This window comes from Mya arenaria, chromosome 2, assembly GCF_026914265.1.
Source record: "Mya arenaria isolate MELC-2E11 chromosome 2, ASM2691426v1".
Taxonomy (NCBI): Eukaryota; Metazoa; Mollusca; class Bivalvia; order Myida; family Myidae; genus Mya; species Mya arenaria.
In genome coordinates, this window is record NC_069123.1 from 51,208,848 (window position 1) to 51,235,983 (window position 27,136).

At 36.0% G+C, this 27,136-nt stretch overlaps 1 protein-coding gene across 3 annotated transcripts; it reads right to left on the reverse strand.

Moving 5' to 3' along the window:
* Positions 1–107: 107 nt before the first annotated feature.
* LOC128207552 (protein lin-54 homolog) lies at positions 108–26,236 on the reverse strand. Of its 3 annotated transcripts, none has more exons than XM_052910536.1 (13): positions 26,173–26,236; positions 24,369–25,165; positions 23,998–24,148; positions 23,751–23,851; positions 23,106–23,241; positions 16,904–17,019; positions 15,625–15,773; positions 13,610–13,684; positions 9,749–9,894; positions 9,369–9,463; positions 7,683–7,879; positions 4,894–5,069; positions 108–3,842 (listed from the first exon to the last, which is right to left on the reverse strand). In XM_052910536.1, exons 1-13 carry the CDS (start codon positions 26,189–26,191, stop codon positions 3,817–3,819), a joined length of 2,184 nt encoding a protein of 727 aa, XP_052766496.1. In that variant the 5' UTR covers positions 26,192–26,236; the 3' UTR covers positions 108–3,816. The 3 variants fall into 3 exon arrangements, with proteins under 3 accessions (XP_052766496.1, XP_052766506.1, XP_052766517.1); XM_052910546.1 differs by lacking the exon at positions 26,173–26,236 and adding an exon at positions 25,766–25,977; XM_052910557.1 differs by lacking the exon at positions 26,173–26,236 and adding an exon at positions 25,719–25,977.
* Between the last annotated feature and the right edge of the window lie 900 nt (positions 26,237–27,136).

Here is a 27,136-nt window from a genome sequence, read left to right on the forward strand (position 1 = left end):
CCACAGAACAAAAATTCTTAACATCATTATATGCCATATACATGTAAATGATATTTCGAATGGCCTAAATTCTCACTACAGCAGTCTTTAAAGATCTAAAGAGCAATCACCTGTCATTTTTCCACTTTAAAACAAAAAGCATGACCAAAAAATTACAAAGAAAAACTAAACAGTAAAGTCAGAGATAAGGGCATTAGTAGAAAGGTGAGTATTGTCTTGATCTAGTAAGTTTAATTTCATGCGAGTAAAAAGTTTCAAATTACAGATTAGTTGAAGTGGTACCGGTAAATGACCAATTAAGTGTTTATATAAAAAATACCCCTGGCAAGCAATGAGACCTAAACAAAGAGTGTATGGAAGAGTCTGCATTCTCTTAACTTTAATTGTTATAAAACTGAAGTCATTTAGTTTTCACTTTCTTTACACACTTTGTGCATATCAACCATTAGCTCTATTGGGTGTAAAGATTCTACTAGACGACAGTGTCAATTAAAAAACAAGTATATAATTGTGTCAAACAGTAAATAATAATTCACATTGTAATGATTAGTTTTATTCCTAAATATCACTTTGAAATAAAGTATGCTTTGAACTCATTTCATAACAAGGAGTTCCAGTTTCAGACAGTCTGTTGATAGAAATAACCCCATAACAGCAGTCAACACGAACCATATTGCACATCAAACACAGTCATAACAATCACCTACAACAATCATTAACCTGTAAAGCCAGCTTCTACATTGAAAAGTACAGAATGCATAAGAACAATGATATACATGTACATTTATTCGTAAAATGTTATGTATTAACTACTGAGCAATATGGTTTTATTATTATCTAGGTGCATATAACAATACACCTTATATCCAAGTTCTCCAAAACAATCGACTGTCCCCATGAAGTATCAAATTAACAACTTAATACATGAGCTTACAAATTATTCCACAACTGAATGTATGTTATGGATAATTATTAAGTCATAAACTTTAAAATAGAGTACTATTTAAATACAATTTAGTACATATGAGAATGCTCTGATTAAAAATTTATAGATGAAAGTAAAGGTAGGTATCAGGGGTACCGTTAAGTTTATTCACAAGGTCACTCAAAACCTTTGCATACATAAAATTTAAGCTGTCCAAAGACGGCCAGCTTGACATTTCAGAAGCCGTATTGGAAGAATAGCACTGAGTAGGAAAAAATATCAAATTGCCTGTTTATGCTGTTTTGTTAATGAAAGAGTGTACATAACCTAATTAAGAAATATTACACACAACTGAGGGTCATATGACATTATAAGGACCGGTCAGTCAGCCAACGAAGGTGTATATGGACCGAGGCGTAAGCCGAGGTCCATTCACCTTCGGGGCTGACTGGCCGGTACTTATAATGCCATATGGCCCGAAGTGGTGTGTAAATATTTCTTATATTATACCGAACATTTTATATAACCATTTGTTAATTTTAAAGCACTTTGGATGTGATTTATTGTACATAGCTTATGTTGCGACAATTTTTGCCGTTGTGACAAAAGCAGGTCACGCGTTCCAGTTGTATGACCTCAGCGGTCCATATTACATTTTGGCGAGGTCCGGACCGGCCAAAAATATGATATGGACCGCTGACGTCATAAAACTGGATTTTAATCAAAATACAGTGATATACGGATCGATCGATTTTATATATACACAGAAAGGACACATTTATGTAAGGTATAATATTTGCAAATAGTCAAACAAAGGCCTTGAATTGAATTTCACTTAATAAAACAGCTTTTTAATACTAAAACATGTCTTATTTAGTTACATATATGTATTTTGTTATATTTGATTTGCATTGTAACATGTATTATGGGCTGGAGGCCTTTTAGTGAATAAAATTTATTTCGAAAAACTCAAGAATGCAGAGAGGTACTTTGATATTTGCCGTGGCTACTGAAATCAGGACTTGTTAAACTCAAGCTCTATACTCTTAGAAAGATCACAGTAGACTATAATCTGATCCATATCGTTGATATATAAGCAAGATATAGTATTCTTCTTTTTTGTTCTAAAAATAAATTTAAATATTTCAATATATCTTTGCAACTGAGGTGCACCATAAACCGTAAATACACACATTTCCCTATTTGCCATAAAAGTCATCTTTGTGCCACACAACCAAAATGTGTAAGCTGAAAAATGTAGCAGAACTATTTTAGCCATACATTGCACAGGATTTAAAGACTATGTCTTCACAAAAATTAAAAAAAACAAGAGATGTTTGTCAAACATTATGCCCCCTGAGCGCCAAGTTGCCAGAAATATTTGGACAATTGAATGAAATATGCATGGACTGAAATGACAGCTGATTTGTCATTGGATGCATATGAGGCAGGTCATCTACTGGTCATACCTAATCTTCATGTCAAGTTTGATGACCATAGGTCCGGGAATTGTTGAGTTATCACTCGGACAAGCTTTGGTCTTCCAACAGACCGACCGACATGTGCAAAGCAATTATATAACCCCTCTGCTTCGAAGGGGGGCATAATTAAACTAGATGTTCACTGAAAACTGATACTTCAACTCATGCATTTAGTGACATATAAATTTCTACTGTCTACTATATAAGAAAATAAAATATGGACAATCAGAAAACCTTTTTTCAGCTTACAGTCACACTGACCTTGACCTTTGACCCACTGACCTCAAAATCAATAGGGTTCATCTGCTGGTCATGACCAATAAGCCTACCTAGTATGAGGTCCCTGGGTCAAAGTGTTCTCAAGTTATTGATCGGAAACCGTTTTTCATGTTAAGGTCACACTGACCTTGACCTTTGACCCACTGACCTCAAAATCAATAGGGTTCATCTGCTGGTCATGACCAATACACCTACCAAGTATGAGGTTCCTGGGTCAAAGCGTTCTCAAGTTATTGATCGGAAACCGTTTTTCATGTAAAGGTCACACTGACCTTGACCTTTGACCCACTGACCTCAAAATCAATAGGGTTCATCTGCTGGTGATGACCAATACACATACCAAGTATGAGGTTCCTGGGTCAAAGCGTTCTCAAGTTATTGATCGGAAACCGTTTTTCATGTAAAGGTCACACTGACCTTGACCTTTGACCCACTGACCTCAAAATCAATAGGGTTCATCTGCTGGTGATGACCAATACACATACCAAGTATGAGGTCCCTCGGTCAAAGCGTTCTCAAGTTATTGATCGGAAACCATTTGGTATTCCTACCGACCGACCGACAGACCGACCGACCGACCGACCGACATGTGCAAAACAATATACCCCACTTTTTTCAAAAGGGGGCATAAAAATGAAATAGGAACAATATTGTAAATGAAATAGCACTTTTAACATAAATCATAATTGTGATAGTACACTATTTCTACAGTTATATTTTTCCTTTCAAGTCAACTGCTAGAATATAATGATGATAAAACTCTTAATGGATTTCCAGATAATATAATTGTGTATACAAAAATTTAAATAAGTTACATATATGTCTTCAATAATGAGCATGTTCAATTATTAAACACAATGAAAAGTGTTGTGTCCCCGGTGTATAAAGATGGGTTGAGGCAAGGGAAAACCAGCCCGGCCCTCACAACTAGAGCTACACATGGGCTCTTGTTGCGCAGTTTGTTGCAACTCGGCCTATGTACGTTGTGTTCCCTGAACGAAGCTAGCAGCTGGCCCCTTTCATACACACAGATGAGGGATTGCTGTGCGGTGACAGACGAGGAAGAGGGGAAAGCTCAACAGTTCACAGAAAGCTGCCTATGGTGATGAACATCGGACTGTGATAAGACTGTCAACCAGTGTCATCTGGGTCTGGTGCTGAAGGTGGACAAAAAAATCAGATATATTTTCTTGCCGATACAACTAATGGACTGTCAATTTTCATAACAAATACATATTCCTTTCATTTTTTTATCTTAAATCCATGGCTATCATACTGAACTCGTGGAAACACTTAAATTTTATCATAAATAAGTAGCAGAAAAATCCCAGATGTCTGCACTCCAGCCCTTACCATTCAGGAATTAACACTTTCAAAACTATTCAAAGACAGATAACCCCATAACTGCTTCGAAGTGTTCACAACCAACCCAATCAGCACAAAAAGATTTACTTGGATAATAATTCAAAGAACTATGCTTAGTTTGTATAGAGCATTGCGAAACAAAACATCTTCATCTTTATTAAAGTAAAAAAGCGGCGTTACTTGAAATTATTATTAAGCCAGAGTAATGGGCCATTTTTATTGACGTCTGTTGATTATCTGTTGCAACATGTGAAGTTTCATTTGAATATCTTAAAACGTTTTGAGTAAGTGACCCAGTTTCAAACTTGCTATAAATTTCAGGAAAACATTCTGATAAAGTTTCAAAGATATTGGACCAATTTTATTGCCTCTAGTATGTTCCAATTTATTTATTTTTTTGACCCCATATGTTCCACTTATAAAATGGGGTGAGATTTCATCAAGAGAAACATTCTGTCCAAGTTTGACATAATCTGACCAATTATTACCATATGGTTCCAGACACAAAAAAATATCTGAGATTTGACCTAATGACCTAAGTATTTATCATGTGACCCAGTTGAAAGTTTTCCCTTTTATTTATACTTAATTCAACTGATGGTTTTGATAAAATATGCCACAATAAGTATATTAATAATTGAATGAAGTTGACAATGTGTACCATTCAATTTCAAGCATACCCTCCAATAATGTTTTATTTCAGCCATTTTTCTCCCATCTTTCACAGATTTTGTCAACTTCAGAGAACCATTCCGACCTCCACTTGTGCTAAGATTCTTTTCCTTAATCATTCTTACAATGTCCATAGAATGCCAATTTTCACTGCTTGACGCAGAAGCTTACCTTTGGTCCGGTTTGCTGACTCTATGATCTGCAGGAGGCATCTTCCAAACTCCTCAATGACCATGCGTTCCTGGACAACATGGGGCATCTTCTGGCGCTCGCCTTCCTCTGCCTGGGCCAGGAGGCATGCGCAGGTCGCCTCCACCACCTCAGACGTCACAAACGAGAATGGCAATCTAAAAATACATTTCAATATCTCATTCTTCAGTCTTAAAATATCCTCCTTTTATAAAATGGAACGTTCCAAGATATAGCTGTTATATCTGAAAAATAATGCAAACTCAGTCAGTACGAAAGTCATTATCACATTGCAGGAAACGAGGTCCTGCAATACAGCCTACATTGCAGGACCGGACCAGTTTTTGCAGGACCAAACATTTTTTGTATATTTATTGAAAGTCAGCGCTTCCAACATTGTCTTAAACCGAAGAGAAAATGACTCTTGAGATCTGATTTTCAAGAGTCAAAATCAGATCTTCAAGTGTCACTGTTCTTGTTTTTCTAAGTACTTGGTCTTTCTTTATAAATTATAGTTCTCATCTGTCATAAGATAGCAAGGTACATGATTATCTATACTTCCAAAACTTAAATGAAAAAATATTACAATTCCAGTGTTTTATTAGGATCAGCTGTATTAATTCACTTTTTATTCAAGAAAAATCTCAAGAAAGAGAAAAAATATATCAATATAACTTAATAGTATACCCGTGCTCCAGTCAGTATTTGAAAAGGGTAGGGTGCTAGGCCATTAAAAGGCAATTTTGATGTGCATTGAATGACCCTTCATGAAGCATTATTGCAAGGGCCAATGATAAATTCTTATTGTGTATGTGTAGTAACTACTTTCATGCTATGGACACCTTAGCTGTTATCTTTACTTTAATTAGTGTCAAAATTAGGTATATTTTTTATACTTTAATTTCTGAAATACTGCTCTGTCAAACAAAAGGGCACTGAAGGGTGTGGTAAAAAGGCAGCAGAAGGCTGGAAAAGACCAGCAGGTTACCACACCCTGCTATTTAGGTCTACATGTAGCCTGAGCACTGGACTATACCTTGTTGTCTTATTTCCTGCTCTTAGGTGGTTAAAAAAAATCCCAGGGTCAAAACTTGGACATTTATGTTTTGACTCGTATGAACGTATTATTTATTTACTGCATGTTCAGTGAAACAGGAATTATGCATTTACTATTCTTTATGTAACCCTATGCATCCTTGTCAGAATCCTACATGCAACAGCGATTGTTGAGTTGCACTGACATCTCCCATTTCTACTTTCAGTTTCACTTTCATGTTTTTCATTTTTTCCGGAAGTAAACTAAAACATTCAACGTTCCTATTGTCAATATTGCAACACTGTTTTTATTTTTTCATAAATGGCATAACAATTAAATTATTATATTATATAACTTTACTCTACACTGGCAACGTTTTACGCAGTTCTCCTTTCACTTTTATCAAATTGACAGAAGGTAAGTGCGCACCTGCTTCCTGCGCTTTTTAGACCATGTGCTACGAAAAATGTTTATTTTTATCTGTTACCCATTAAAATCTAATACAAATATATTTCTAAATTGATATAGACATGGTATAAAAAACTTAAACAAAATATATTTAAGCATTGTTGTTTTTTAAACCATCATACTAAGTGAAAAAGCTGAAGGTATCCGTTATTTTGCATAATGGTTATCACATCATTGAGTTCAAGTGCTGCTAATTGACATGAAAACCGTATAGATTCCAGATCGATAATAATTTGTCACTTCGGGTGATAATTGCTCTTGACTTTAATTGATTAAAAAGGCATTTAGAGCATGCCTTGCGGCTCCTTTCAAATGTTAATAATACAAATTTAAAATAGTATTACAAATTTATTATGCATCATTTTCGGGTCATTAATGATTTCTATTCGTCAAAACCAGAGGAGCTCGGGTTAAGTTGGTTTGATCAAGTAAACATACGTTAGTTAATAAAATTAACAAGTTAAACGTTTGACACATATTTATTAAATCATTTTGCCCCAAAAATTATTGCCGGACATGAGGGCCTACAATATAGCTGTGATTATCGGACCTCGGCATTTATTATCGGCGGGAGCCGAGGTCCGACGAACTTTCGTACAGACTGCAAACTCGAAAAACCTTTGGACTTAAAACTTTCTCATGACCTTAACTTGCAAAAAGTCTTGGTAATACCGTAATCATATACTCAAGTTTTATGAAAAATCCCAAAGCAGTGAAGTGCAGTTAGAGTCTATGAAAGACATTAACTTTTGAATTATTAACATAACATTACCTCTTTAAAATGGAAAAATAGGCCAATTTTTACACGTTTTTTACCATTAAAGCCTGCCAAGTGCATTCAGATCACTAACTATACAGCATTTTTTTTACAACAATACAGAATAACTGAAAATCAGATATAACTTAAATTTTCTGAGTCTGAATTCAGTCCTTAGTGATGTTGAAATTAACGTTTATAACAAACTAGAATTATAGATCAGATATTCCTAAAACTAAAATCAATGCGAACCCTGTCAATCCTGATTTCAGGGTTAATCAAGAATTTTGCAATACCTGAAAAGGGACAACAACTTTAAGACATAATTCCTTACTTAATACCTTTGACACATATTATTATAACAGATCATTGATGTATGCTCATGGGACAAAAGCCTTTATGCATTTGTAACAAACTATGACGGAAATTGTTGTATGGTCATAACAAACTCTTCAACAAATTTGGAATGTTGCGATAAATTTGTTATAAGTGGAGTCAACTGTATGGTACCTCTCTCCTGAGCCGGAGGGTGGTGGTCGTGTGGGGAGGTCAGAGATCTGGGACGACAGTTTTGACTTGGCTGCAGTCTGCTGCTGCACACGCACCTCTGCCGCATCCGCCAGGTGCATCAACGTCTTCCGCTCGGGGCTTTCTTCAAAGTTCTTACACCCAACACATTTACACGAGGAGTTACACATGATCTTTGCCTGTGAACAAAAGGTGACATAATACATGTAGCTACATTTTCTTTGCTATTGACGTTAACTAGACCAACTCTGACATGAGAGAAAAATATATATTAAAAATTCAGGTTTTATCAGCTCATGAGAAAAGATAAAATTAAACAAAAACTTTCATTTCAGTGATGAATTTCACCCGAAGTGCCAGACTTCATGGAATATACCTACATTTAGAACATGAACATGAACATGAACATAATTTTATTCGACGTATACCAACAAGGTACATAGTCATACAATATAAATACATTTAGAAACAGCTTACATAAACTATGAGCATTAATCATGACCCCATGAAGGTTACCTTCAAGTGTAAAGGGGAGGGATCAATAAAGATGTAAGGATCTGGGACTTGCTTGCAACACATACAGAGATATTGATATGAGTGACATGGGTCCTGCAAAAAAAATGTTGCTAAGCATCTGTGTCACGTTTCAAAGTCCCACTATGCATGACAAACTTACAGCTTGGATGCTACAGCCTATTCTCTGTATGCATATATGAGGCATTCCATAATGTTAAACCTGTAAGTGTGGCCTTCACCTTGCAGGTAAAGATGTGGGTCTTGCGTGCAAACTATTGCCTTTGTGTGCCTTGCATCTGTGCCAGGTGATTTCAAATTTGCACAATGCATGACGAACATACCATCCAGACAAGAGCAGAAAACAGATGAAAGGACAGAGGAACAAACACACAAACAATGTAATATTTATATGCACACCTTTTGAAGCATAAAAATTGAAACAATGACATCTTCCACTATTTTCAAGAAAAATCTATCATCAGTTATTTCATGCAGTCAAGAACATTATAAACCTTGGGTCAAATAATGTCTTTGTAATACTTAGCTGAAGCTGTTGACATGTTGACAACATTTACGTAAAATTCCCTAACATTTAGCAATTGCTGTTGCTTTTACACTTCCCAACCATGGAGAGCTACATCTGGATTGTTATTAGCGTTATTTTATTGTTTATGTACATGTGTCGTTCTATTTAAAAACCTTTGACATTTTCATGATTCAATAACATTTATGCGAACAGTTATGGTTGCTGCTGATTTTGACATCTATATCTATGGTATTAAGGTTTTTAAACCGATTTTTCACATATTTTTTTGACCCCTTAATTCATATGGGTCATCTTCTGACCATAACAAATGTGAATGAAAATTTGAGGGATCTACAACAAATCATCTATAATTCATGATCAGAAACCATTTTCCTTATAAAAATCACCACAACCTTGACCTCAGACATAATGACCCTTAATTAACAGGGGTCATCTTCTGACCATGACCAATGTGCATACAAAGTTTGGGAACTGTACAGAGGCGTTTATAAGTTATTGATTAACAACCAAGTTTAGCGCCAAAGATGGCGCGTAACAGATTAATTCTGTGTTTTATATGCTTCACACATGAAACAAAAACTGACGAGCTAAAATCTAACATTTACCTCATAACATTCACAGTAGTTCTTTAGACATCCGGAGCGTTTGCAGTTACAACCTTTGTTATGTCGACGGTCCTTCTCACCAGCTCTACCCTTGCCTGATGACAACAAAAGTTTACTTTTAAAACAATCCATTGTGTATATTATATTCAATAACTTACACAGTCATAACTATTTACCTTTGTTTTGTTGCGAACAACAATATAATATTTTGTTGTAAATTGCAATCCAGATCATAATATTATAATTGCATACTTTAAGGTTGGGAATGGTGCTAAATTTTTAACCAAAATTTGGCGCAGGATTCACAAGCCATGCGGAGCAATCAGTTTAGTTTCAGCAAAGAGCACAGAGAACATAAGCCATGATGAGTATCTGCATACCTATTTTAGGGTGGAAGGCGAGGGGGTTTCTCTCAAGGCACTGTTTGATGGCTCGTGACCGGTCCTCCTCATGGTCAAGATTGTTGGCACAGTTGTTACAGTTACAGTTGTGACAAAACTCTCCATTAGCAAAACAATCACAATACCTGTAAATAACAAGTGATGTTTATCAAACATTATGCCCCCATGAGCACCATGTTGTCAAGAATATTTGAGGCAGTTTTAAGATTATGACCATTCAAAGTGGGGGTATAGAAGGTACAGTTTAAAATCATGTTCAAATGATGACTGATATTTGCAGATAAACATGTATTATCTTAGCAGCAGGGAATAAGTAAATAAGATGAAGTTTTTAATGACCAATATGAGTTGTGATCTTGACCTTTGACTATATGACCTCAAGATCCATAGGGGTTATCTTCTGGTCACTCACTCCTAACCTAAATGTCAACTTTGAGGGCCGTGGGTGCAGGCATTGTCGAGCTAACACAGTCTAGATTTTTGTGTTCAAGTTCACTGTGACCTTGACCTTTAACCCAATGACCCAATCAATAGGGGTCATTGACTGGTCAGGCCCAACCTTCATGTCAAGTTTGAGGACCATAGGTTCATGAATTGTAAAGTTTGTGTTAAAGGTCACCATGACCCTGTCCCTTGACCCCTAAAATCAATAGGGTTCATCTACTGGTTAGGCCAAACCTCCAAGTCAAGTTTGATGACCATAGGTCCAGATATTGTGGAGTTTGCCTTCAAGTTCACTATGACCCTGTCCCTTGACCCAAGACCCCTAAAATCAATGGGGTTGATCTACTGATTAGGCCAAACCTCGAAGTCATGTTTGAGGGCCATGAGTGCAGGCATTGTCGAGTTATCACTTGGACAACCTTTAAGCATTCTGGATGTGACCTTGACCTTTAACCCATTGACCCCTAAAATCAATAGGGATCATCTACTGGTCAGACTCAGCCTCAATGTCAAGTTTTAAGGCCATAGGTCCAGGCATTGTTGAGACAGGCTTTGACAATTTTTCCAAATTAAAGGTCACTGTGACCTTGACCTTTGACCCCATGATCCCTAAAATTAATAGGGGTCATCTGCTAGACAGGCCCAACCTTCATGTCAAGTTTGCTGACAATAGGCCCAGGAATTGTTGAGTTATCACTCGCACAAGCTTTGGTCTACCGACAGACCGACCTACCAACTGACATGTGAAAAGCAATATACCCCCTCTTCTTCGAAGGGGGGCCTAATAAAGGAAAATATATGTATATGTATAAAATGTACTTCAATATATTTTTTTCGATAAAGATATACTTCATGATAGCCAATGAAGCTGTATACAAAATGAATATGAAAAGAGCCTGAAAAAACAGAGTTCTTCCGCAAAATCATTAACAAATGTACAAGTGAAAAAGTGATTCACTGGGTTAACTTAGATTTCAAATTCAATGGGTCAGTTTTAATTTGATGGGTCAAATTACATTTTCAATTCAATAGGTCTGTTTTACTTCAATGGGTCAACTTACAGTTAAAATTCAATGAACCAGCTTACAGTTCTAGTCAATAAGTCAACTTACAGTTTTAATTAAATGGACCAACTTATAAAACTTTTCAATTCAATGGACAAACCAGGGATTGAACTGGCAGATGAAAGGCAGAAACCATTTGGGCGCTGATTTTGGGGACACTTCAAGCTCAGAAGGAGTCAAAATGAGTGAGACACCCTGCCATAGAATTAAAACTGGTTTTAGGAAGCTCATGTGAGGGCTATCCTGAAGCAAACTGGATAGTCAATACTAACAACAACAAGAGGCCCAAAAGGGCCTATGCTCTACTGGCATGACTTTTGTGGTCATATCAATCCAGAGCATGTATGTATGGGTAAAAGGCAACAGACATATACTTTATGTTCTGTGTTTTGGTAACCTGAAAACGTAGCATGTTCAACATCTGAGCCCAGAAAGTATTGTAAGCAGATTAGTTGCATGAACTATTCAGATACGTGCCAAGTAAAAGTCATCTGACAAAAAAAAAATGCTTTCAAAACTGTAATCATAGTAAAAATTTCTGTAGTTTTAAACGTTAAAAAAAGTTGGTCAAAAGGTCAAAGTCAAGGGCATCCTTGGACAACATTGATCAATTTGAACAAACATTCACAATCAATTGTGCTGAGATGGATGCACGAACACACAAAAAGATTTTCAAACCTTTCCAGATTTATGTTTACCAAACCTGTGAACCCTGGGTGTGGCCAGTAATGACACCAGGTGCATAACTTAAACATTCACAACCAATTTTGTTAAGCTGAATGCGCAAACTACAGAACTTAAAGCTAAAAAATGGCCTTTGGGCTTTCAACAAGAACAAGGCAAAGTAATTCACAAAATCAACTGCAGAAGCAAAAAGCAAATTGTCTCTCAAAATCCTAGACTTGCAAATTGTCTCCCTTAACTCTAGACTTGAATTTACATGTACATGTAAACTTGGCTAAAAATAGAATTCGCTCATGCAGACCTGGCTAAAAATAGAAAGCATTTCTTTAAAACTTTCATGGCCCATAATCTAGGCATTTATGGGCGGATCTGGCTGGTTTTCGAAAGGAACCGAGCTCTAATGGATATCTAGATACTGTACCAGTTTCATCGCGATACAATCAAAACTGAAGACTGTATCGTGTTCACAAGCAATTGTTTACAGACGCACGAACGCACGGATGCACATACTACGTACACATTACCATCGCATAAGCTCTTCTGGCCTTTGGCCAGTACAGCTAAAAACAGTAACAACCAAAAGCATCGGATCTGTCCGAATCCACAGACAAATCCTATCCCTGTCAGTTTACAGTTTCAATATAATGAGTCAACTTACAGTTTCAATCTAATGAGTCAACTTACAGTTTCAGTTCAATAAGTCAACTTACAGCTTCAATACACTGAGTCAACTTGCAGTCTTAGTTCAATCGGTCATTTTACATTTTTTATTCAATTACAATTAAATTTTCCAACTCACACTTTCAACAAGAGTTCTTTGTCAAACATTATGCCCCCCTGAGCGCCATGTTGTCAGGATTATTTGGACAATTGAATGAAATATGCATGGACCTAAATGACAGCTTACTTGTCATTGACATTGGAAGCCTTTGAGGCAGTTTTAAGACTATGACCATTCAAAGTGTGAGGATAGTAGGTATAGTTTTTAATCATGTTCAGATGATGACTGATATTTGCAGATAAAAATGTATCCTCTTAGCTTCTAGCAGCAGGGAATAAGTAAATATGACAAAAAAAATTATGATGAATATGAGTTATGACCATGACCTCAAAATCCATAGGAGTCATCATCTGGTCACCCAAAATTTAAATGTCAAGTTTGAGGGCCATGGGTGCAGGCATTGTCAAGTTATCACACAGACATGCTTTTTGTGTTCAAGGTCACTGTGACCTTAACCTTTGACCCAATGACCCCTAAAATCAAAAGTGGTCATCTACTGGTCAGGCCCGACCTCCAAATCAAGTTTGAGGGCCATGGGTGCATACATTGTCCATTTATCACTCGGACAATATTTTAACATTCAAGGTCTAGGCATTGTTGAGTTATCACTTGGACCAGCTTTAAAATCCTTTTACCATTAAAGGTCAGTGACCTTTGACCCGATGTCAAGTTATCACTCGGACAAGCTTTGGTCTACCAACGGACAGACAGACAGACCGACAGACATGTGCAAAGTAATATACACCTCTTCTATGAAGACCGACATGTGCAAAGCAATATACACCTCTTCTATGAAGAGGGGCATAATAATAATATGGGTCAACTTACAGTTTCAATTCAATGAGTGAACACATTGAGTCAACTTACAGTTTTAAGCACTGAGATTTGGTACAATTACATGGCTTCCTCTGTCTGGCACCACCACTTGCATCCGCTGACGGCCTGAAAACAGGGCAATACACAAATATTTACATGTCCATGGTTGGTCAATGTCAATCATTTTCATCGTACCATAAAAAAAGAGCATTCATTAGAGTACATAAATTGTATATACAGGGTTGACATTATGTTTTTCACAAACCGATTTTTTTAATAATCTAACAGATCTGGCCAGGGGTCAAGGGGGCCGGCTAGGCCCCCTTGTTAGGTCTAGGGCAACGCCCTGGTCGGGGGTTCAGGGGGGCGAAGCCCCCCGAGAAAAAAACGAATTTTAGACATTCCTGAGGGTCTAAAACCTGTTTTCCTGAAAGCAAAATTGACTGTTTGGAAAACATTTATTCAGACTATTCTACCTAACAAAACACATTTCACACATCTTGCAAACAGGACACACCTTTGACTGTGTCCTAAATATCCTGTTTGCAAGAGGTGTAAAGAAGTCTGTATGCCAAAAAATAATAAAGGTAACACAACCATATTTTCATCAAAAAATTAAAATGAAAAACCAGTATTCACGGACAAGCCTAGATCTGAATTTTTCCAAAATTACTGAGAGGGTAAAGAGCATGGTCCTTCAATAAGAATTTATTAGAATTGAAGAGGAATGCACTTAACTTGTCAACTAAATTTAATTTATTTTTTTTAAATTGGATAACTGATCGAATTGAATCAAAACTGCATTGAATGTATTAATAAATATGAGTAGTACCTTTCAGATGAACTTATATTAAGTTATTTTCATGTTTTAAATGTTAATAAAATCAAACTTTGAAAACAATATAAATGGGCCGAAATATCCAATTTTGGATTATGTGGCTACACATCTGGCTCTAGAATCTCTTGTCATCTCCTGCAAATCAAATTGTTCTAAATAGTAATCAGAGCTAGATGACTGATGGTGTCGGTCTATTTTAGTTTGGCGAAACTATGGGCCCAGACTCAATCATTAATGGAATGGAAATAATTTACATTAACACTTAGATTCTACATAGATTGAATAATAAATCATTTGTCTTACCTTGATAACAGCTAACAACAGAATGAACTTGAAGCAATGAAATCACCTCCTACCTGGAGATCGCCGAGAAAAAAAAAAAAGTGGGAAGAATCTAGCTTAGCGGCTGAAATCGCCGACCATAATATCTTACATTTTGTTTCAGAAAGTTCGCTAGCTTTTCATATTGAGTAATCTTAGCGGGGGTTTGAAGGTATCAGCACCAGACATATCAGAAACGACACATTGATTTTATCGCGATCCGCTAGACTAGATTTGTTCCGTAACAGAAAACAAACACATTTTATTCAACAAAATGAACATTTCAAGCAGGCGCCATGCATCGATCGTAACTTAAAAAGAACAACAAAAACAATATCGTAACTTAAAAAGAACAACAAACAATGTGTTTCCAGTTTGCATTTTCGTTCTCACCGGTTCTTTGTTGGAACCCAAAATCAAATAGACTTTTAAACTTTTTTGATTTCGGCTGCGCCATTGTGCATGTGTTGTTTGTTTTTTGTATCGCGGCACATCATTGGTCGCTCAAAACTGGAATAATCAATCAAACGCTGACTTATTTTTTTCAAGCGTTTGTACTACAAGGAACAGTGTCGCTATACAGTGTTCATCGGCAATTAGTACGGCGATTTTCTTCGACTTTTTCGGCCATTTTGTTTTCGATCTCAATTTTAAAATTCCTGAAAAAGTAACCGATTTTTTCACGATTTTAAACAATGGATTCGATCGGCAATCGGTTCATAATGACAACCCTGTATATATATCCATGCAAAGCAACTGTGAACTATGAGAAGCAAGCAGTAACTTTCAATCATCATTTGATGATCATATTTCTTTGACATTGACTGGATGTGCCCTAAGTTTCAACTTAAGTATGTTAACAAATCATTGAGCACAGAAAGACTACATTAGGTTTGAATGTACGTACACTTGTGTCTTAGTCTGCCCAGAGGGAGCTATTGGTTGGTAGCTTGCTGAGGAGGACTTCTCGAGCCGTGAGGATGCCTGATTTGCCAGTGTCTGAGAGGCAGGGGGTGTGGCCACAGTGGCTGGCTTCAGCTGTAGCTGCCCTTGTAACTGATATAAAACGCAACACAATATACAAAAAACGTCTTCAAGTGTGCCACTTAAAAAAGAGACATCTTTTGAAGCCCCTTAGTCTGCATTTAGGAATATGGAAAAAGAAAAATCATTCACTGATAAAATGTGACATAAGCTTCTTCAACCAGTAACTGATTTTTATAAGCACATTCTATTCAAACTGCAATAATACTAGGCATGATTTTCATATATTTTTTATTATAATATTCCAGTTTTTGATAAATGTTTTAGACAAATGGACATAGGAAATTACTATACTGATTTATTCATGTATTACGTTTATACGAGGTGCAGTCAAAAAGTTCCCGGACTGGTTATATATTGCACACTTTTGACTTCTGACTATGCCGATACTTGTCACACATAAATCTTAACAACATGTTAACATTTTGTAAGCAGAAATAATTACATAGCATCCATATTTTGATAGAAAAATATGTTCATTGTAGTATGTAACCTACGCTACGGATCACTTTGAATTATTAACGATTACGAAATTGTTTTCTCTGTTATAAACGCTAGGTATACATTATTTTGGCATCGTTTTATCATGTAAATTTACATGACGTCTCACTAACGTCATTTCTAAACATACGTCCAAAACAAACATCATCACTTAAAAATCATTTAATTAGTATGCATTGTCTGAAGCCATGGAAGATATCGCCGGTGAAAAAACGTCAACGTCATCCGAGCGAATGGAGCAACGGACAGTCATTAACTACTCTGCGAGAGTGGGAATGACACTAAAGGACGCATGGAAATTTATAAATCTGGTCGATGGTTTACGTAAATGTTCCCGGACACTCATATTGGATTGGCACAAGCATTTCCGGAACGGTCGTGACGACATAACTGACAGTAATGGAACAGGATAGTGGCAGTTCCGACAAAATGCAGCGTGTCATTTCGGTAGATCGGCGGAAATCGTCAACGAAATAGCTGATGTGTCGGATTTAGCCATGGGAATATGAGGATTTTTGTATGATTCTTTGAAATACCAAGTACGACCATTATAAAACCTCATTTCAGTGAAAATGGTGTTTTTGAAATTTAATTAAATTCAATAGGAAACTGTCCCAGCCTGGTGGATGATGTAATGTTACCTGTGAGAGGTAGGATGCTGGGACAAGAGCGAAACCCTGCACACCCTGGGGCCCCGTGCTTCCGGTAGACAAAAATGTAGTAGCTCCACCCGTAGATATCTGCTGTAAACCAGTACCTGCAATCATACATAAAAAAACTCAAAGTTCATGACATTTCATGAGAACCTTATAGCTGTCACTTTGGTACTTAGGACATATGGCAGATTTCACGTTTTGGTGACCAAAAAGTTCCCGGCGAATATTGATTTTTGAAATTTATTGCAGATTTGTAATTTCAACATAATCTTTTACAGCAATTTCTTATCTATCATATTTTAGAACATTTGCAATGATTTATTCATGCATTTTTATAAAAAAAAGAATTTTGTATCACCATACCATTTGTGCTAGTGTTACAATATTGATGGTAAAAACTTGTTTTTTTTTAATATTTTGATCCAAAGAAGTATTTTGTCTTGCACTAAATGGTTCATTTATCTATAAAACAGATTGTACAGACAAAAAATAAAGATTGTTTCGTTTTTCTCAAATAAATTTATTGAAACAAACCCTAATTGGACAACAGGACAGAAAATGTTTTCTGCAAACATAGGTTTTCTTTTTATATCAGATCAGATAAGCTATAAACATAAATGTTTTGTTGTGGTAATATAAATGTCTCTAGTATGGTGCAATTATCATTACCTTTGATATTAAACATATATATTATAAATTGCTAATTGTGAGTATGTGCTAGTGTTACCACAAAACAGAATGAGTAACATTAGCAGTATGTCACATTAGCAGTTGGACAAAATGTTTCACAACAAATTAAAATACAGACCTACCACAGACTGTTTGAGCTTGATACAGTATAAAACAAACTATATAAATGATTGATAAACACGGTCAATTGATAATCACAAAAATTCTTAATTCTGTCCAATAAATAACGATATCAAACACAAAAGCGGTATGAATTCAATATAAACTACGTACCTAATGAATGAATACTTACAAACGATAGTTTACAGACGACATTGTTATGTTTGAATAATTGACTCTGGGAAAGTCATCAAATTTCAACGATTTTCTTGCTTTATTAAGCGCTTGTCTTAATGCTAGCGTGACATAATGTTAACGTTACATCGAAGGACAGAATGAGCCAAACTTGGATTAAGTTTTTATCAACGGTATTCACCACTATTTTTATCATTTCAATGTCAACTGTGAACCAGTCCAATATAAAAGTAATCGCTACCCGGATGTTAACCCTCAGTCGGTGTAAATTATTCACGAATAGAAAAGGTGCTATCGTCATGCTAAAATGGGACAGAATCGATTTTGAGTAACATTAACACATTTTTAGACCTAAAAAACTTTATGATCGGGAATGACCAATTTCTTGTTACATGCAATACTGTTTTTATCCGACACGAAGTCTTTGTTTTCAGTGATTTAATAAAGGTGTGTTTAGGCTTAAAACAGTTAGCAGTGGATCATGTCTGCTAATGTTACACAAAAATTCGAGGACAGATTACCGTAACGTTATCACCATGCGCAATTACCGAAAATTTAAGTATATTACGAACGAAATGCAATCATTTTAGATATATTATTGTTTTAATTAACATTTCTTGCAAACATTATTCAACAGACAAGAATAAAATACTTACCAGATGTTACTGAAAAGCATCCTCAAAAAAGTGGTATATTGGTACCGGGAAGATTTTCTGTCTTTTTTGTCCTAAATATCGGCATATTTTTACATTTTTTTACCTTATTTAACACAATATTTTCATTATTTTAATACAAATCACTTCTATTAGGTGTTCTTATTGGGTTGGGAAAGGCAATTGCTGTATATATGACGTTGACATGCAATAACAATAAATGAAAGCAAATGGGCCAAATAATTGCCTTTTTTGTGAAATCTGCCATATACCTTAATTAAAAAACAAAATCAATGTCAAAACAAAATAAATCACCAGTACTGATAAAAAAAATTAATTTCCTTTCAACAATAAGAAAACTAGAAGCGCCGCAATACGACGAAACCAGGTTTTTGTTATGGGCAATCAGAAATTATAGCCAATTAATTTGTTGTATGACTTTATCTTTACTTTTATCAAAAAGAGACGCCCCCCTCAAAAGCAATCCCAAGCTAGCTCTTTACATAAGCTACCCACACACCAAGTTTAATCAATATCTATCAATGCTATCAAAAGTTATTTGGCAAAAAACATTTTTCTATTTAAAGTAACATTGACATTGACCGTAGCCCCTCACCACTCAAAAGCAATCCCAAGCTAGCTCTTCACATGCTACCTAAACACCAAGTTTCATCAATATCTGTCAATCCTAACTAAAGTTATTGGGTGGAAACCATTTTTCTATTTTTAGTAATAGTGACCTTGACCATAGCCCCTCCCCACTCAAATGCAATTCCAAGCTAGCTCTTCACATAAGCTACCTACACACTAAGTTTCATCAATATCTATCAATTCTAACTTATGTTATTGGGCAGAAACCATTTTTCTATTTTTAGTAACAGGCGACCTTGACCTTAGCCCCAACCCCCTCAAAAGCAATCCCAAGCTAGCTCTGTACATAAGCTACCTACACATCAAGTTTCATCAATATCGGTCAATGCTAACTAAAGTTATTAGGCAGAAACCATTTTTCTATTTTAAGTAACAGTGACCTTGACCATTTTTCTATTTTAAGTAATAATGACCTTGACCTTAGCCCCTCCCCACTCAAAAGCAATCCCAAGCTAGCTCTTCACATAAGCAACGTACACACCAAGTTTCATCAATATCGGTCAATGTTAACTAAAGTTATTGGGTGGAAACCATTTTTCTATTTTAAGTAACAGTGACCTTGACCTTAGCCCCTCCCCACTCAAAAGCAATCCCAAGCTAGCTCTTCACATAAGCTACCTACACACCAACTTTCGTCATTATCTATCAATCCTAACTAAAGTTATTGGGCAGAAACCATTTTTCTATTTTTAGTAACAGGCGACCTTGACCTTAGACCCTACCCCCTCAAAAGCAATCCCAAGCTAGCTCCTCACATAAGCTACCTACACACTAAGTTTCATCAATATCAGTCAATGCTAACTAAAGTTATTGGGCAGAAACCATTTTTCTATTTTAAGTAACAGTGACCTTGACCACTTTTCTATTTTAAGTAATAGTGACCTTGACCTTAGCCCCTCCCCACTCAAAAGCAATCCCAAGCTAGCTCTTCACATGCTACCTAAACACCAAGTTTCATCAATATCTGTCAATCCTAACTAAAGTTATTGGGCAGAAACCATTTTTCTATTTTTAGTAACAGGCGACCTTGACCTTAGACCCTACCCCCTCAAAAGCAATCCCAAGCTAGCTCTTCACATAAGCTACCTACACACTAAGTTTCATCAATATCTATCAATTCTAACTTATGTTATTGGGCAGAAACCATTTTTCTATTTTTAGTAACAGGCGACCTTGACCTTAGCCACAACCCCCTCAAAAGCAATCCCAAGCTAGCTCTGTACCTAAGCTACCTACACATCAAGTTTCATCAATATCGGTCGATGCTAACTAAAGTTATTAGGCGATAACCATTTTTCTATTTTAAGTAACAGTGACCTTGACCATTTTTCTATTTTAAGTAATAATGACCTTGACCTTAGCCCCTCCCCACTCAAAAGCAATCCCAAGCTAGCTCTTCACATAAGCAACGTACACACCAAGTTTCATCAATATCGGTCAATGTTAACTAAAGTTATTGGGTGGAAACCATTTTTCTATTTTAAGTAACAGTGACCTTGACCTTAGCCCCTCCCCACTCAAAAGCAATCCCAAGCTAGCTCTTCACATAAGCTACCTACACACCAACTTTCGTCATTATCTATCAATCCTAACTAAAGTTATTGGGCAGAAACCATTTTTCTATTTTTAGTAACAGGCGACCTTGACCTTAGACCCTACCCCCTCAAAAGCAATCCCAAGCTAGCTCTTCACATAAGCTACCTACACACTAAGTTTCATCAATATCTGTCAATGCTAACTAAAGTTATTGGGCAGAAACCATTTTTCTATTTTAAGTAACAGTGACCTTGACCACTTTTCTATTTTAAGTAATAGTGACCTTGACCTTAGCCCCTCCCCACTCAAAAGCAATCCCAAGCTAGCTCTTCACATACGCAACTTACACACCAAGTTTCGTCAATATCTATCAATGCTAACTAAAGTTATTGGGCAGAAACCATTTTTCTATTTTTAGTAACAGTTACCTTGACCTTAGCCCCACCCCCCTTAAAAGCAATCCCAAGCTAGCTCTTCCCATAAGCTACCTACACACCAAGTTTCATCAATATCTATCAATGCTAACTAAAGTTATTGAACAGAAACCAATGTTTGACGCCCGCCCGCCTGTCCGTCCGCCCAATGACAACCTCATTCTAATAACCCGGTTTTCGTTGAAAACCTAGTTAATAACCTGATGGACAGCATCAGGCAAGTTTCCACTCCCTGCAATTATTATTTTAGAGCTTGTCTTCGTTGTTTCTACTTTCTACCTTTCCTATTGCCATAATTTCTGTCCCCTTGTCGTAATTTGAGCTGATGTCACCTTAAATTACCCCTCCCATTGTTTTTATTCCATGCCTTAACTATAATGTCTCTAACTCCCATGGTCAGGGTTACAATTCCTGTTACCAGGGTTCGAATTTAGACTCGCATACTCGCAAAATGCCAGCGACATTTACAAATTGCGAGTGACTTTTATTCAAGCTCCACACTGTAACATTATATTCAATGCTCACAAATTTTCTTCAGGATGTCAGATGACATGCTAATAAGTGATATGTTGACAATGAGCTCATATAAAGTAAAGGTGATTTGCAAATTCACATCATAATATGAAAATATTTATTTCCTATTTAAAAAATAAATACGAAAACATAAGTGCCAGTTATTCCATATGTTTTTGACGGTACCGTCAGTAGTTTCAGTAAGTGGGTGTACACGTATATTACATCTGTAAAAATACAATTTAAAAAACCTACTCTTTGTATTTAAACCCGACATTTAATCCAAAAGTGTAATATTTTCTAGCAATGTATTTCGAAATCTATCTTAAAAGTTGTCGGTGTCAGATATCAGTGTAAGTAAGAAATAACAATTTTTCAATGAAACCTCACATGTTAATGTGACCATCAAATGTATAACCAGCCTGTATTTTTTTAAACTTCCTGTTTTATTAATAAACATTCTTGTGCATTTAAAATGACCTGTGTTGGCGAAATGTTACATTATTTTTACAGAATTTGAAAAAAATTCCCAAAATAGGCTTTAAAAATATATCCTGATTTTATTTCTTATTGATACCCTTGAACTTTTGAGACTTTTTATTAAAACAAGAGATGATTGCCAAACATTTAAAAGTCAATAGGGGTCATCTACTTTTCACACCCACAACCATCATGTCAACTTTGAGGGCCATGGCTGCAGGCACCTTGTTCAAGGTAACTGTGACCTTTGCCTTTGATCTGATAACCTCAAAATTAATAAAGGTCATAAAGGTCATCTACTGGTCATGCCCAACATTCATGTAAAGTTTGAGGCCCATGGGTTCAGGCATTGTCAAGTTATAAGTTGGACAAGCTTTTCACGATCAGTGTGACCGTGACCTCAACATTTGACCTCTTAATCTATCATCTACTGTTCAGCCCAGTCTCCATGTCCAGTTTAGGGACCATAGGTCGAGGCATTGTGGTGATATCACTTGGAAAAGATTTTCGCATTCAAGGCAATATGACCCGATGACCTCAAAATCAATAGAATCTGGTCAGACCCAGCCTCGAAGTCAAGTTTGAGAACAATAGGTCCAGACATTGAAGTTATCGCGTGATGAACCTTTCGCTTTTAAGTTCACTTTGACCTAAAAGCATTAATGGACAATCCTTTGTATGATGGTTGTCTAATAGGAAAATGATGGAACTCGTTTGACTGTAACCTGTCATTGCTACTTTTGGAATTAAGAATAACCCCGCCCACCATCCCCCAATATGATATGGAAAAAATACCTCTATGAAGGTTGAAAATATGAGTCTTGTCTGCTAACAGAAACTTTCACCCATGTATCTTACAAAAAGACAAGCACTAGGACTTATTTTTGTAAAGAGGAAAGACTGCTGGACTTTATATGGAGCACAGGTGTCATTTACCTGTTGGTGCCAACGTGGTTCGGATGAGCTGGGCACCTGGAAGAGTGTTGCCTGGTGCAGGCCTAATGGAGACCTGATTCGGTGCTGCAGGCAGAATGATCCGCTGTAATGCTGTACCTCCTGGTCGAGATGTCACCTGGTAAAAAATCTTCACATGACCAACAAGCATAATGTTCAAGTGGCATGTACAAATGACAAGATAAAAAGACAAGGATTGCTCTGCAAAAGTTACTTGTCAAAGGTGTTTTAGTAAATCTTAAAAATCAAAGATGCAGTTTCATTAGAAATACATACAGTCATAAATTTCAAGTGTAGTTTTTAAGGGATTTTAACTGCTGACAACTGTCAATCCTGATAAGAAAACTGGGGGTCTGAGAATGAAGGATTGACTCCGAATCATGCCCCAAGTACGGCAAAGGGGCTAAGACTCCTAATGAAATTGTTTCAAATCATTTATATTCATTTCAAGGTACTTACTATTTTTTTTAATGCAAATTTACAAACAAAAACAACCTTGACAACTTTACAATAGTCTGAATTTAAAAAAGCTCTCAATCCTGATTCTAGAATTAATCTTAAACTTAATAAATCCTGAACTTAAGAACCCCTGGTATTTATTAATTAAATATAAGAAAGTATGTATACCAGTTGAGGCACTGAGTGTGCAGGCAAGGTGATCTTCATTGGCTGAGCTCCCGGTTGTCCGCTAGTTCCAGCTGTTACTGCAATCAGCTGTCCTCGTGCCACTTAAATACAGCAAACTCAATGAAATTCCCCTTCCATTGCATTGAATAACTACAGGTAGTTACTTTAAAACATAGAATGTGAAAAATGGATCAATACCACAACCAAACATAAATTAGATAATATCTTATCTATTCACTTTTGATACCTGGTGCTGAGCTCGCAGGATTAGCAAGGCGAATGTAGTGGAACTTATTTCCTGCTGCCACTGGTTGCCGAACTCCTGCCTGAGCTGATGCTGGTCTCGGTATCGTCACCACTGTCGCCCCACTTATGCTGGGTTGAACTGGCTTTTGTATCTTAAGAGAAAAACATGATGATGTATTATAATACAATAAAAAAAGTGTACCCACAAACAGTTCTGAAGTACTAATTTGTGAATTAAAATGAAAAAAATCTTAAGGCCAAGTGATGTATTTGATTGATGTTTATTACCCAGTTTCATAAAAAATAAATAATATTCAGGTATTCAACCGCGACCGTTGACATTTGTTTTGTAAACAACTAAACTGGTCTTACCACAGTTACCGTTCCTGGTTGTTTTATAATTTTTGATGGAGAGAGTGTTATGGTTGAAGATGATGAGCCAACGCTGTTATTGTTCAGAAGTGTCTGGGCAATGTTGGCTGGAGCTATGCGCTGAGGAGAGCGTGGAATCATCGTTATCTTGGTTGGAGTTTTTGCTGGTGATAGAGGAAGCTTGCTGATGGGAACTTTTGGTGCTCCTGCAACCTGAGCCATACTCACACCTTTCAGCGGTGATACAATTCCATGCTGAGAAAGAGTAATTGTTTTGGTTGGTGTATGAGGATTGGTTGAAACTACACTCGTTCCTTGTAAAATATTAGCACTCTGTGAAGCTATCACTGTTTGCACTTGACTAGAATTTGGAAGTTTGGTTATTATAATTTTGTTTGTTACAGATGGCTGATTACCATTGCCAGATATAGGTCTTTTTCCAAGTAATGAATTTCTATTATTAGCATCCACTACTATCACTTGTGGACTAGCTAAATTCAAAGTTGAGCTTGCTACTATTTCTTGAAATTGATGAGGGTTAAGCTGCACTACACTGTCACCGGTAACTGTATCATTTGTGGAAGATATGACTGGAGATATTTCATCAATCACATCATCACCTATATTCATCTGTAATGAATTATTTTGCTTCTGTTCAAATGTGTCTGTATCTAATGGTAAATTTCCATCAATGGAATCTGCTGCAGATGAGCAATCAGAATGGTGAACACTTGTCAAAACAGCTCCAGTAACTGAGTCAACTGCCAAAACTTTTACATGTCTATCATCTTTGGAAGCTGAAAATAGATTTAATTGTGCTTTAAAAGTTATCTTTTATAAATTTTAAATTTTATCTGAGCCAAAATTTGATATTTTAAATTCAGGATTGACTGCACAACTATAAGTAGTTTGAATTTATTCACAAATTGGTGAATTATTATTTCAGACAAATCACACATTGATACAAGAAGCTAGTCCTCATGAATAAGCTGCATTTTCCATTCAATGACTTTCACAGGATGATTTATTCGTGGATGGAATTATGACCAATGACTTAAATCATGCTTACAACACATTCAATCATTAATGTCAATAATAATATTTACTTCCGAAATACAAGCCAAAATGAGATATATCAGTAGTATGGCTTGTCATTCAAATAATGTAGCCGGACCAGATAATTCATTCAAACTTAATTACATTACACATTTAAAAAATCTAAATGATTTTCCCTGAACAACTTAACAGGGTCTCCACATGACATGTTAGTTTTTTGGACTTAAGTATCCTCTACATGTATTGGGAATTTGTTCATAATAGCAATTTGCAACATCTCTTAAGAAAAATCACCTTTTAACTTAATGTCAAAATGAAAGACTTCTTTTTCGCCAAATTACCAAAAAATATTTCAGGATGTAAGTTTATAATATCAAATATGGCGCCACGAAGCTTCCATTTCTGCAGGGAAATTCAAACGTCACCAAATTTCAGAGGCTTTGCACTGGCAAAATAAACAAACGCCGCGTCATGTTTAATTAAAACATACATAATAAGTGTTTAATGTCTTAACAGTTTAGTGACAAACGTTCATTGAAATGACAACATAGATGTAAACACGGCGATCGCCCTTCCGTCGTGTTTGACATGTCAGTTTTTGCCACACACCAGTGCTAGAAAAGTTAAAAATTGCCGTGAAAACGATGCATAGCTAGCAGTGAACGCTAGGACAGTTAGCTAAAACATTGTTCTATCTGATTTTAAGGCCGATCCGATCATATGAAGGAGTATATGACAAATATTGTACCAAGTTCTTGAGTAGGCATTATGTGTTTGTTCAAAATCACGCGCCCACCATTGCGATCCCATAATGCAACATCAACATGTTCTGCGAAGCTGCAAAATATATAAACAAGCGAAAAAGGAAGATATTCGAACTGTGCAACTCAGTCAACAATAAACAGAATAAAAGGTTGCCATTGAATGTACATCTTAATTAAAATTATCGAAAGCATATACTTTTTTATTCACTGCGGCAAAATATAGGTTACAAACCACTTTCAGGAGCACACAACATAGTCATAGTCAAGTTGACTTGGGGTATATATTCTTAAGCAATCTAAACCGAAATACTTATCACTAAACATTCTTCAGGACTACCAATATGACAAGACAATAGCTTTTATATTATATTTATTATAATAACACAAACTTATCAGTTAAGGAAAAAAGTAATTGGACAGTTGTAGAACGTTTTCTACTTTAAACTACATTTTCATTGAAATTATTTATACTTGAATTTAAGTTAAATTTGGAAGCATACAAATGAGTATATGTGATGTATACTTGCATGTTTGTTTCTTTCTTTTCTTTTTTTCCTTAGTTTATAATCATGGATATTTGTACAGTTTTAAAACGATACAATAGAGCACGCATGAACGTAACTTTTCATGATTGTATATACTGTTGTACCTAAATATTGTACCTATTTGTTTTAATAAACGAAAGTTTATATTAGGTGACAGCTATATCTCAAGACTTGGAAAGCACTGTAAATTCGATTTACTCCTTAGTATGAGTCTGGGACCAATAACAAATCCTACTCCCAGGTATGAGTATACTGTTACAAGCACTATTAAAAAGTATTTAACCATTTTATGTCTATTTAATTTGCAATGTATTTTTTCCCTGCACGTTGACTTTATTATACTTTTTATCTTATTGTATTTTTCCAGGTTATTGGTCAAGTCTGCTTGGGCACTCATATTGGT

Bases quoted from the DNA above. Each gene is read 5' to 3' on its own strand.
- LOC128207552 (XM_052910536.1), bottom strand. The intron at 23,852-23,997 runs GTATCAAAAGTG...GCTGTATTTAAG, and splicing joins TCCTGCGAGCTCAGCACCAG to TGGCACGAGGACAGCTGATT. The intron at 15,774-16,903 runs GTAACATTACAT...GTTTTATATCAG, and splicing joins CAGCATCCTACCTCTCACAG to TTACAAGGGCAGCTACAGCT.